The sequence below is a fragment of the Manihot esculenta genome, chromosome 10, assembly GCF_001659605.2.
Source record: "Manihot esculenta cultivar AM560-2 chromosome 10, M.esculenta_v8, whole genome shotgun sequence".
Taxonomy (NCBI): Eukaryota; Viridiplantae; Streptophyta; class Magnoliopsida; order Malpighiales; family Euphorbiaceae; genus Manihot; species Manihot esculenta.
Window position 1 is genome coordinate 10,137,194 of NC_035170.2, and position 13,381 is coordinate 10,150,574.

The 13,381-nt window shown below is 29.8% G+C and overlaps 1 protein-coding gene across 1 annotated transcript; it reads left to right on the forward strand.

The window, feature by feature from the left end:
* The first annotated feature begins 2,471 nt into the window (after window positions 1–2,471).
* LOC110624210 (abscisic acid 8'-hydroxylase CYP707A2) lies at window positions 2,472–5,165 on the forward strand. Its single transcript, XM_043960628.1, has 7 exons — window positions 2,472–2,760; window positions 2,851–3,169; window positions 3,270–3,656; window positions 3,777–3,951; window positions 4,113–4,219; window positions 4,334–4,452; window positions 4,618–5,165. Exons 1-7 carry the CDS (start codon window positions 2,558–2,560, stop codon window positions 4,709–4,711), a joined length of 1,404 nt encoding a protein of 467 aa, XP_043816563.1. The 5' UTR covers window positions 2,472–2,557; the 3' UTR covers window positions 4,712–5,165.
* Window positions 5,166–13,381: the final 8,216 nt, after the last annotated feature.

The window sequence follows — 13,381 nt, forward strand, 5'->3', positions numbered from 1 at the left end:
GCCCTGTTCATCCTTCCTTTGCATGTTTCCCATGGATGTTTTGAGGTGTTTTATGGGGTTTTTGAGGAGTATTTTAGAGTCATGTTCAGGTATGTTTGGTCCCTCATTTGAGTCCACCTGTGTAGGTTCGGACCCGAGGAACCGAGGACCCCAGTAGTGAGTTCAGCTGCTTCTGTGTCTGTCAGAGCTAGCCAGAGGTGAGTGAAATAACTCTTTATGCTTTAAAGTAAATAAATCAGTTTTAGCATGATTCACGCATCATGAATGCCATGAGATATAATAGGGTGTTTGCATTAGAACTCACGAATATGTTGCATTGCATAATATGTTGATGATGCGGATGAATGTTGAATGATCCTTTAGTCCTCGTATGTTATGATATGATGATGATACGGTACGGAAGACCAGTGAGGCCCATTCTACGCCCCTGGCACCATGTAAGAGAAAGACCAGTGAGGCCCATTCTACGCCCCTGGCACAGTCGGAATGTTATGTTATGTTATGTTATGTTATGTAAGAGAAAGACCAGTGAGGCCCATTCTACGCCCCTGGCACAGTTGGACTATGTAGAGGACTATTGGTGACAAATTCATCCTTGATGTGATATGATTGTGATGTGATGCATTCCATGTTATCATATGTTTTAAATGTTTTATTATTCTGCTCACTGGGCTTTATAGCTCACCCCTCTCCCTTAACCCCCAGGTTTGCAGGTACAGGGTAGACCAGGAGGTCAGCAAGAGTAATGAAGTCTTGGTTATATAATAGATAGTGTGGACATGAATAATGTTGAGATGTTATGTTAAGTACAATATATAAATGTAATGTAATGATGTTCATGGAGGTTAGAGGTGTGCTTGACCATAGAATGTTGTTATCCCTTTTAATACATGATCTTAGATGTTTTATGACGTTTATGTAAACCAACTCAACACATGTTATGCCACCCATTGGGGCATTGATGAGATCCCAAAGAGGGGTCAATATTTATGGTTATGTTTATGTATAGTGCATGCACAGGTTGAGTTTGGTGTATGAATGAATGAATGAAAAGAAAAGTTTTAAATTTTTATGTATGTTGTTGATCATGTATGGGATTAAACAGGTTCACAGGATGAATGTTAGGCTTTTACGGGTCCCGGCGGCCTTATGCCGACCTGGATCCTAGCGCCGGTAGCGGTCCGATTTTCGGGTCGTTGCATTTACTCCTGTGATCGTTCTCCTTTTATATTGTAAGAAAATGAAGATAAATATAACATTTCTTGATAATCTGGCAATGATGTGGCTGGATGCCTGATATGGGATTTTGTAAACTAATAGATTGGTAATCCTGCTATTATATGCATAATGGGGATATACTGAACTGTTACTCATAACAGTAACTTTACGCGAAGACTCATCCTATTCAGAGGAGGGTGCTTGGTGATAAACCGAGTGTTTAAAGTGTCCGAGTTTTTCTTTGGCGATACTGTGTTATCCATTTGTCAAATTATTACCACGTGACTCTGTCTGTAGTAACAGCTCATAGCTTACATTGGATGACTCTTGTGCAACATCTGATAACAAAATAGTCTTCTTATTAAATTTATTATTAATTAACTGAAAAAGTAAATTTAAATTAAAGAGATTAAATTATTATAAATATTAAAATTATAAAAAATAAAATTATTAAAAAGAGTAAACTGCCATAAAAATTAAAATTTAAATAATTAGTAAATTTTAGCATAAAAATCATTTTATCAATAGAATAAAATATTAAAAATTAAATTATTTTTTATTAAAATAGTAAAAATTAAATTATAAATTTTAATAAATTTTGGAAAGTATATTATAAATTAACCATGAAAGAAAGGAAAGAGGGGAGAGATCGAAATGAGGTTTCGGAGAATGAGGGGGATGGAGCCCGTACGTTCAAGTTGTACAACAACAGGGCACAAAAAGGGAAGAGATATATAATGATGATTTTGATAGATGTAGGCCCCACTATCAAACCACACAACTCAACTATAGAGAGAAGAGAGAGAATATAAAAGAGACAAAAGATGATTTTGATTATTATTGAAATTGCATAAAGGGTATCTCAAATTCACTTGAATTACATGATTAAAAATTCAAATGGGTTATTAAAATAATCAAAATCCATCCCCCCTTCATACTCATAGAGCACTCAACCCTACCCCTCTCTTCTTCTGGTCAAATTTTCTCTCACACTCTCCATGTGTCTTCGCACGTGCTAACTCTCATGACCAAAACTGTAAAACTCACCATACCTAATACCATGCATGAGCTGGACCGGGATTCCGTGTGTGGATTTCAAGCTGTATTTGAAAGCTCCCCTTCTCTTTCTCTCTTTCCTACTTTTAGCTAACTATATTTTCCTTTATTTTTTTCAAAAAAAAAAAAAATATTTGGGTTTTTTTTGTGGGTTTTATTTTCTTAACCCAATAGCCTATAAATAAGTCTCTTCTTCACTTGTTTTCTCCACACAAGTTCTTTGCCACTTAGCTAACTACTTCTGCTACTACTTCTGATTCACACAAAATAACAAACACCATCTATGGAATTCATTTCCTTATTGTTTATGCTATTCTTTGTTTCAATTCTCTTTGTCTTTCTCTTCCATTCTATCTTCAAATTCTTTGATTTCAATCCCCGGAATTTGCCACTCCCTCCTGGCTCATTGGGTTGGCCTTACATAGGCGAAACCTTCCAACTCTACTCTCAAAACCCAAACGTCTTCTTTGCCTCTAAACTGAAGAGGTGACTTCTGACTACCAATTCTTCTTTAACATTGAAATTTTCTCATATTCAGCTAATGGGCTAATGGGATTTTGTTGTGTGTTGATGTAGGTATGGCTCTGTCTTTAAAACCCACATCTTGGGTTGTCCCTGTGTGATGATTTCAAGTCCTGAAGCTGCTAAATTCGTGCTTGTAACAAGAGCTTATCTGTTCAAACCAACATTTCCTGCAAGTAAAGAGAGGATGTTAGGCAAACAAGCCATCTTCTTTCACCAGGGAGATTACCATGCTAAGTTGAGAAAACTTGTACTTCGTGCCTTTGTTCCTGAAGCAATCAAAACCATCGTCTGTGATATTGAATCCATTGCCAAAGACTCTCTAAAATCTTGGGAAGGAAGAATTATAAACACTTTCCAGGAAATGAAAACTGTACGTATTCTTCCATTTTCTTGCATTCTTATCAGTTAAAACAGAGAAGCTCTGTTTCTCTCTGCCTACCAACTGAACTGGTTTTGCTTGTTTGATGCAGTACACATTCAACGTTGCACTACTTTTAATATTTGGAAAGGATGAGTTCCTATACAGAGAAGATCTGAAGAGATGTTACTACATTCTTGAGAAAGGATACAATTCAATGCCCATTAACCTGCCAGGGACACTCTTCAACAAATCCATGAAAGCAAGAAAAGAACTTGCTCAGATCTTGGCAAAAATTCTCTCTAGCAGAAGGCAAATGAAGCTCGATAAAAATGACTTGCTTGGATCCTTCATGGGTGACAAAGAAGGCCTCACAGACGATCAAATAGCTGATAATATTATAGGTGTAATCTTTGCATCTCGTGACACAACTGCTAGTGTTCTAACATGGATTCTCAAGTACCTTGGAGAAAACCCCAGTGTTCTTCAAGCTGTCACTGTGAGTATTGTCTTTAAATTCTGACATTATTACAATATTATTGTAGAATGAAAAATATAAAATAATAATAATAATAATTTAAATGACCTTGTTTTGTGTGCTGCCTTCTGGGTTTTGCAGGAAGAGCAAGAGGACATAGTAACAAGTAAAGAGAAGGGTGGTGAGGAAGAGCTTCTCACTTGGGCAGATACCAAAAAGATGCCAATTACTACAAGGGTGATTCAAGAGACACTGAGAGTTGCTTCAATTTTATCTTTCACTTTTAGAGAAGCTGTTGAGGATGTTGAATATGAAGGTCAGTGAGTTGTGTCAAATGCAGAAACTGAGACATTTTTTTTTTCAAATTTTATTCTTTTGGGTTTTTGTCTTCAAGCTTTCTAAGAGGCTTAACTCAGATTATTAAACATCTTATCAATTATGGCAATAGTTTCTTATTTACTTAATTCTCATTTTCAGGATATCTAATCCCAAAAGGATGGAAAGTTTTGCCACTTTTCAGAAACATTCACCATAGCCCAGAAATATTTCCAGATCCTGAAAAGTTTGATCCTTCAAGATTTGAGGTATAAAGGGAAATTTGATTATAAAATGATCATTTCTATTTACCATTTTCAAAATGAAAGTTGATATGAAATTCTTTTTGATAATAATAATAATCTTATTATTTTTCAACACAGGTTGCACCAAAGCCCAATACTTTTATGCCATTTGGCAATGGGGTCCACTCATGTCCTGGGAATGAGTTAGCTAAACTGGAGATATTGATCCTCCTCCATCACCTGACCACTAAGTACAGGTTGGTGAAGTGAACAAATCAGAAAACAAAAATTATTAACAGTATTAGTTACCTTTTCAGTAGAAAGTAAAATGAAAGAAAGTTGTTTCAGTTACTAAATATAGAAAGTTTTCTTGTTTGCTGACATGGGCAATTTTGTTTCTCTCTCTCTCTCTGTTTCTGCAGATGGTCTATGGTGGGAAAAGATAATGGGATTCAGTATGGACCTTTTGCCCTTCCCCAGAATGGGTTGCCAATCCAATTGTCCAAGAAATCATAGTTTTGATCTCTAACTCCAAGAGAAGAGAAAAACAAACTCAACTTTCTTTATATGGAAAATGCTTGCCTTTGTAGATGATCTTTCTTCCTTTCTTCAAAGGAATGTTGAAGAGAAAAGAGAGACACCAAACAGATGCAATTTAGCTTCAAAAGATTGACAGTTCAAGCAAAGAAAGAAAATTTGAAGACTGTTATACAAAAAGGGAAATCAAATGTACAGAAGAGTCTCATACCCTGAAAAAAAAATATTTATTTTGACTTTTTTATGATTTGAGAGTGGAAAAAAATAGAAAAAAAAAAAAGAAAAAGATTAGTGCATTATGCTTATTGGGTTTAATCCCAAAGTGGGATTGGTTGTATTTAACTACATATAGATTAGAATTTGAAGCCGCAAGGCAAAAAACTAGAAAATGGAATTTGATTTATATAGCTATATCCTTTCAATTTCTCTTTCAGCATGGTTCAGTTTATTTATTTTATGAAATTTAAAATAAATTTTACAAAAAATTTTTAAAAAATAGTATATAAAATGTGTTCAATTTATTTATACAGTTTTAAAATATTCAATTATATGAAAACTTAAATTTTATTGTAAAAAATAATTTATTTTAAAATTGCAATAAAAAATTTAAAAATTTTAAGATATTTTATTCACATGAATTTCTTTTTCTTAAACTATTGTACATCATATACTTGTATTTTACCATTACTTCTTTGAATTATTTGTATATAAAATTTTTATTATTTTTTAGTTTGTAATAATTTTAAATTTTAATATTCTTATTTAAAATATAAATAAATTCAGAGTATTTAATTAAATTTTTTGATAAAAATATTATTAAAAAATAAATTTTATTAAGGAGTATAATTTTTCTTCAAAAATTTTTAATAGCGACTTATTAAAAAAAAATCAATCTAATCATAACTAACGATTATTCTTTAAAAAATATATCATTATTTTTTATAAAAGCATGAAATTGCGATTTTAATAATTTCTCATGCTTATGATTTAGTTATTATAAAATTTTATTTCAAATTTAATATAAATGTTAATTATGTAGAATTTAATAATAAGTAGGATTAGAATTTTATATTTATATATATCCTAAATTGCATAATTAATTTAAGTTAAATTTTAGATAAAATATTTATATAGCACAATACTATAGTCCATGCGCTAGCACTCGAGAACAGAACCACGTGACAAGAGTTTGATAAGAGAATATTCGGTTTCATCGAGAGAAAAGAAGATTCGGACACTTCCGGTCTCGGCTCTTCATCAAGACTCGCTCTCTCAAGACTCCACGAAATGTTATCATTAGAAAACGTAATCCAACAGATTTTCATTATACCTATAATCAAGAAATTCCTATTAATTAGCCGATACCAACCAGGTTTTTAGAAAATTCAATAATTAACTCTATCTTCTTATAGTATAAAAACTAATGATCGCAGAGACTGAGATATATATTCTTACACAACTACTCTTGAGTTCTAAACAATTCCTTATATTTTCTATTTTCTTCAGTTTACTGATTTAAGTATCAGAGTGGCTACCATAGGTTCTAACCACCTCACGTCTCTTTCTTGCAGAGTAACCAATTGCGGCACAGTTTCGTTATAGCATCATACTTCCGGTCTCAGCACTTCGTCAAGACTCGCCCTCTCAACTAAAAGGCGAAGCTCCACAGAAAATTACCATTAGAGAACGTAATCCAACAGATTTTTATTACACCTATAATCACGGGATTCCCTATCAATTAGCCGGTACCAACTGAATTTTTAGAAAATTCAATAATTAACTCCATCTTCTTATAACATAAAAACTAATGATCGCAAAGGCTAAGATACGTATACTTATACAACTACTCTTGAGTTCTAAACAATTCCTTACATTCGCTGATTTCTTCAGTTTATTGACTTGAGTATCGGAGTGGCTATCATAAGTACCAACCACCTCTCGTTCTCTTTCTTGCAGAGTGACCGATTGCAGCACAGCTTCATTTCAGCCACATCAATTGGTTCCATTGTCGAAAAATCCATTGGATTCTCTTTGTTCATTTGGATTAAAACCAGTCTCTTATCCTCTTTCTCTTAAAAAGAAATATTTATTTTCTCTCTCTTGAAGTGGCCGAAAGTTCACAAGCTACTACTAAGGTTGCTACCGATAAGGGCGCTATCATTTCTTCCGCTCTTAACAGTGGACAAAACACACCCTCTATGGTCAACGAAGGAAATCTCAACAATATAAACAATGAGCAAATGCTTTAATATATTAAAAGGTTGCAGGCTACTCTCGAGCAATACAAAACTCGGGGGGAGGCATCATTCATGGCTCCCAGGGGAAGGGAGGAAGCCTCCGTTGATACCCCAAGGACTCGAATAGAGGCGATCCAAACGCGGTCCAAAGGGAAGGCCAAGTTCGAGAAAGAAGAGTCATCAGACGATGCTCCAAAGGATGTCGAGTGGAAGCTGGTACGGGCTGTTCAAAGATTCCAGAAGAAGCAGGAGGAGGACTATGGCTTGGACGATGCCTCACCTCTATCAGAAGAGATCCTAGTAGAGACTTTTACTGCCAAGTTCAAACTCCCAAGTTTGGACAAATATGATGGAACATCAGACCCTAAAAGTCACCTAGCGATCTTAAGGATGACTATGCAGCTTCAAGATGTCAACGACTTTGTGTTGAACCCAGTGTTTCCGTCAACACTCATAGGTTTGGCTCAGAAATAGTACCAATATCTGAGCCCAGATTTAATTTAAAGATTTATATAATTCGCTATGTTATTTAAATCCAGGTTTATTACTTATATACCTCCTAAAAAGCTCTCATTTGACTTGCGAAAGATTCATCAAGGAAAGGACGAGTCTTTAAGGAGCATTTATCTCACGTTTCAATGCAGAAGCAATACAGATAAAAGAATTAAACCATAAGATAGTATGTGAAGTATTGAAAAAAGCAGGCAACATCAAATTCAGGGATTCCCTAATCAAGAATCCAACCGCTATGTAGCTATGGGCAAAGTCCAAAAGTATATAAGACTAGATGATGAAGTCTAAGCATTGAGAGAGGACAAAAGGATAAGTCAAAAGCAAAACTAAAAGCCAAAGAGACGAGGATATGTGGAGACAAGAAAAAAGGCACAAGGCGAGTATCTACCAGGCCACCTAATCTGGGTGTTAGTCCTGCTAAACAAGGCATTTTATGTCAGGCCACAAAGCGAATTCCACTAGGCCATAATTCAGGTATTAGTCCTGCTAAATAAGACACCTTATTCTAGGCCACAAGGCGAGTTTTGCTAGGCCATATTCCGGGTGTTAGTCCTACTAAATAAGACATCTTATTTCAGGCCATAAGGCAGATTTTGCCAGACTATAATTCGAGTATTAGTCCCACTAAACAAGGCATTTTATGTTAGGCCACAAGGCAGGTTCTGCTAAGCCACAATCTGGGTGTTAGTCTCACTAAACAAGGCACCTTATACCGGACTATAAGGCAAGTATTCGCCAGGCCATAATCCTAGGCGTTAGTCCCGCTTCATAAAAAACTTAAAAGGCATTTTATGCTAAGGTCACAAGGTGGGTATCCGACAGGCCACATTATCGGATATTAATTCCACTGTACAAAAAGTTTAAAAGGCATTTCATACCAGACCATAAGGCGGTTATCTGCCAGGCCACATGTTCGGTTGTCGGTCCCGTTCTTCTAATTTCTCAAGTTATTTATTTTATGGCTACTAATTAGGCCAGTAACCGAGTGATATGTCTGGTTAGCAAGCCTGTTTTAGTTACTTTTTAGCAAAGGCAATGAGTACCAAGTTTTATTTTGGCCAGGTGTTAACCCTTAGCAATTTTTTAGAAGTTATTGTTTAGCTATGGTTGGATGAGTGTTATGGTCAAGTACGAGTATATAAGCACTTAGCGAAAATAATAATAAAAAATATAGAAAGAAAGATTTCTCATTAAAAAATGAAAGTTACAAAACAGGGTAATTATCATTTATAGGCAAAATCAGATAAAGCGATACGAGCATGGAAGACCAATCTAAACAGGTCACGTGCCCTAGATCGTGAAAACAACTGTCACCTTCGAATATAAAAAATTGAAGACCAACGGAGAGATTTCTGATATAGCATAATAATCGCCCAATGCAGGCCATGTACTGGCACTCGAAAACAGAGCCACGCGACAAGAGTCTGATCAAAGGATACTCAGTCCCACCGAGGAAAAAGAAGACCCAGACACTTATGGTCTTAGCTCTTCATCAAGACTCACCCTCTCAACCATGAGGTGAGACTCCATGAGAAGTTACAATTAGAAAACGCAATCCAATAGATTTCTATTACACCTATAATTATGGGATCCCCTATCAATTAGTCAATACCAACCGGATTTTAAGAAGATGTGATAATTAACTTCATTTTCTTACAGTATAAAAGCTAATGATCACAGAAACTAAGGTGCACATTCTTGCACAACTACTTTTGAGTTCTAAATAATTATTTATATTTGTCATTTTTTTTTACTTTAATAACTTGAGTGTCGGAGTGGCTGCCATATACGTTAATCATTTCACATTCTCAATTTTACAAAATAATCAATCGCGGTACAGTTTCATTTCAACCACATCAAATATAATTTAAATTGAATAAAATATCAATTTAATCAATTAAACTTTAATTTTAAAAATAATGACAATTTAAATAACGAATCAAGTTTCAGGTCAATTTGTTATCTTATTTAACTAACGATATTATATAAGAAATCTTATTATTTCCCTCTTTTTGCTTTTATAGATAATATAAATTTATTAATACTTTTAATAAATATATATGTTTATTAATTATTATAAATTTATTAAAAATAAATTTTTTAGAATACAAAATTATGTTTTTATTAAATAAATAAATTTCAATTATGAATTATGTAAAATTTAATTCACTTCAGTTTTCCAATATCAAACCATAAAATTCACTGAAAATAAATTATATTTAAATTCAATTCAACTCCATATAATTTTATAAAAATAAAAGTGAATCAAATAATATGTTCAAATACTTATGAATTTAATTTTATATGAGAAACCATTTAGTGACAATTTATATTGGTTTATTTATTATATATATTTCAATAAATTGTTAGAAGTCTTATATAAAATTTAAACGTAAACTTATTGATACAGAATAATTAGTTTTAAATTTTACAACAGATTTAAATTAAATTTAATTTTTACTACCGACGTCCGATAGAGATTCACGATAACTTTTCGAAAAGAGAATTTTAAGACGTATGACTTTTAAAAGTGTGACGAGAGCCGAAAGTGAAAATTCTACTAGAGGTAATTATTTTCAATTTTTCCCTTACAGAAAAATATAGTGTAAATAGTGGTGTGTTTGGATGGTAAAAAAAATGTATTAAATAAATTGGATATATGTAATATTCAGTTTTAGCATAAATTTATTTCTTTTAAAATAATTTATTTTGACCTATTAAATAAAAATTTCAGACATATATGCGAATTTATATTTTTAGTAAAAAATTTCAATTGTAAGAATAAAGTTAAAATTTTTAATCATGTACAATTTTAGCTAAAGATCTAAATTAAATTAAAAAATTAACAATAAAGGATAATAAAGCCCTTATATTTTTATTTATTAATAAAATAATCTATTTATTTAAAAGTTACATTTAAAGTAAATATATTTTATATTGATTATCATTTATGCAATATAATGGTAAGGGTATTATAAATTGATACTCGGTTTTACCTATAGAATGGTAGATTTGAACACTACAGGCGCTTGGTTCTTTACCAACATTTACTCTCTTCCGAGTATGTTAAGTGTTCATGAAAAGTAATCGTTAATAGATATAATTTAGCACATCTCTATTATACCTACAAATGTGAGATCTCTTATTCACTAGCAGTACCAGTTGGATTTACAGATATTCGATAACCAGCCTCATTTTTTTACAATATAAAAATAAATGTATATCGAGATCAAAACACATTTTTACACACTTATTTTAAACTAAAAACAATCACTCTATAAATTTACTGATTTGAGTGTCGAAGTTATGATCCATAAGCCCCAACCACCTCAGGTTATCTCTTTTTGTATGTTATTTAGTTACGATTCAACTCTATTTGCGGCCATATCACATATATAATAAATATTTATTATATGTAAACTAATATTATAATGAATTTAATATAATAAATATATTTTTATATTTATTATATACAAAAAGATTTCGTCAACAATATATGCTCAATACTATACTATTATAATTATGTATTGTATATATTGTGCAACTATAACACAGCAGGTTGATCCCTCAAAACAGATAGCTGTAGTGCATCTCAAGTTTTAGCTGGATTTGAAGAGATGAATCTTCACCACCAAAAAGGCAAAGGTTAATAATTTTTGAAAAAAATTATTATGCAGTTTTTATATTATTAAAAAAATTCAGTTTTTAAATTTAAAAATTTATTAAAATGTTTTTAAATTTTAAAAAACTTATTAATTAGTCAAGTTTTAGCAATTAACTATTTTATTATTTAGTTCCTATAATATAAAAAGCTCATTAATTGGTCTGTTAGTTGGATAAAAATATTCACTATTTAATCTCAAATTAAGGGTATTTTAGATTTTTACATAATATTTAATCATTAAAATTGATGAAATAATTAATTATTAAATTTTTTAAAATTTTAGAAAAATTTTAATATATTTTTAAAAATTAAGTGATTAATTAATGAATTTTTTTATAATATAAAGATTATATTGTAATTTTTTAAAATTTTTTAAAATCAGGCCTCTTTTAATAAATTATTTTTAAATTTGAATTTAGTATTTTAATATAGTTAAGACATTAATTTTTAAAAGTTGAAAGAGTGAATCGAAAAGTTATTTTCTTTTAATTTTTGGTTGATTACCATTAAAACAGCTAATATTGGTAAATAAAGTTTAAAAATTAAATTATACACGCATTTTTTTTTTATTATTAATAATTATTAGAATAATTATTGATTATTAAAATAATTAATATCATTAAACAATATGAGAATATATCTACCAATAGAATAATACAAGATTAAATTTGCAGGTCCCATGAAATTATATTAAGAGAATATTGAAAAATATTCGGTTCAAATCGACTGAATTAATTAAAAATTTTATTTATTTTTTTATTTTATTCTATTTTTATTTTAAAATTTTAATTATTTTGGTTCGATTCAATTTTAATTAGAAAAAATTGATTAAATTAAATCGATGAGTGATTATTATCATATTATTTTTAATAATATAGAGATATTAAATTATAATTAAAGTTGAAATATTTTAATTAAATTTTAAAATATTTAAAATAAAGTGTTTAAAAATAAAAAGTCTATAAGTTCAACTGATTAAACTGAATCGAATCGAACTGAATTAGACTAATTCGATTCAAATTAATTTTTATCTAAAATTACTTCTGTTAAATTTTCATAAATTTTAAAATTTCAATTTTTGATTTTCTCAAATCAGTTTAATTTTAAAATAAACAGACTAAACTACTATAAAATATTATTATTTAAAGTATAAAAAAATACAATTTACATTATAATTATTTGGTTCCTTTATTTTTTAAGGATGCATTAATTAGTTTTTATCTCTTTAAAACGTTTTACAAAAATTAAATAGTTATATTTTTTAAATTACACTAATTTCAAAATTGTAAGAATTGTAGAGTCTGATGAACAATGTTTTTGTTATTTCTCACATTATTGACGGCTTAAAAAAAATTGTTGAGCTATATAATTGACTGTTAAAATCCTTGGATTAGATAATTAATGATTTGAAAAAAAAATATTTTTAAAAATAAAGGAATTTAATAGTTAATTTTATAAAATTATAAAAATTATATAGTAAAATTTCCTTTTAAATATTAGTGATAAGTAAATCAGAATATTTACATAAATCATTTGATTTTAAAAATAAAATAAATTAATCGCATCAAATTAAAATTCACAATATAAAACATGTACATACCGGAATAGAATTAATTTAAAATTTTAATTTGATTTTTTATTTATTTCGATTGAATTTAATTTTTAATTTTAAAATTTTTAATTATTTCGGTTTGATTCGATTTTGATAAGAAAAAATTAAATCGAATCGATTAATAATAATAATATATTATTTTCAATAATATAGAGAGATTAGATTATATTAAAATTAAAATATTTTAATTAAATTTTAAAAATTTAAGCCGATCAAACTGAATTAAACTTAATTAGACTGATTCAGTTTGATTTGATTTTTTACCAAAATCGATTCAATTCGATTTTTATAAATATTAAAATTTTAATTTTTAATTTATTCGATTCGATTCGATTTTAAATCGAACTGATCGAATTCTCACTCTTAAATATTTATATAATAAATATAAAATATATTTATTATATATAATAAAATAAAATATATTTATTTTTAATATAAAATTTAAATTAAGAATTTATTTTGTTAATAAACAAAATCTCAAACAACAGATTGTAGTTTACAGTTAATAGCTTCAATCAATAAATGGATGCGCCTTCTAGAAATTTCAAAACTTTTACGTATAGAATTCAATTGCATTAAATTTCTTAATAAATAATTTATTTTGTATTTAATAAAATTATATT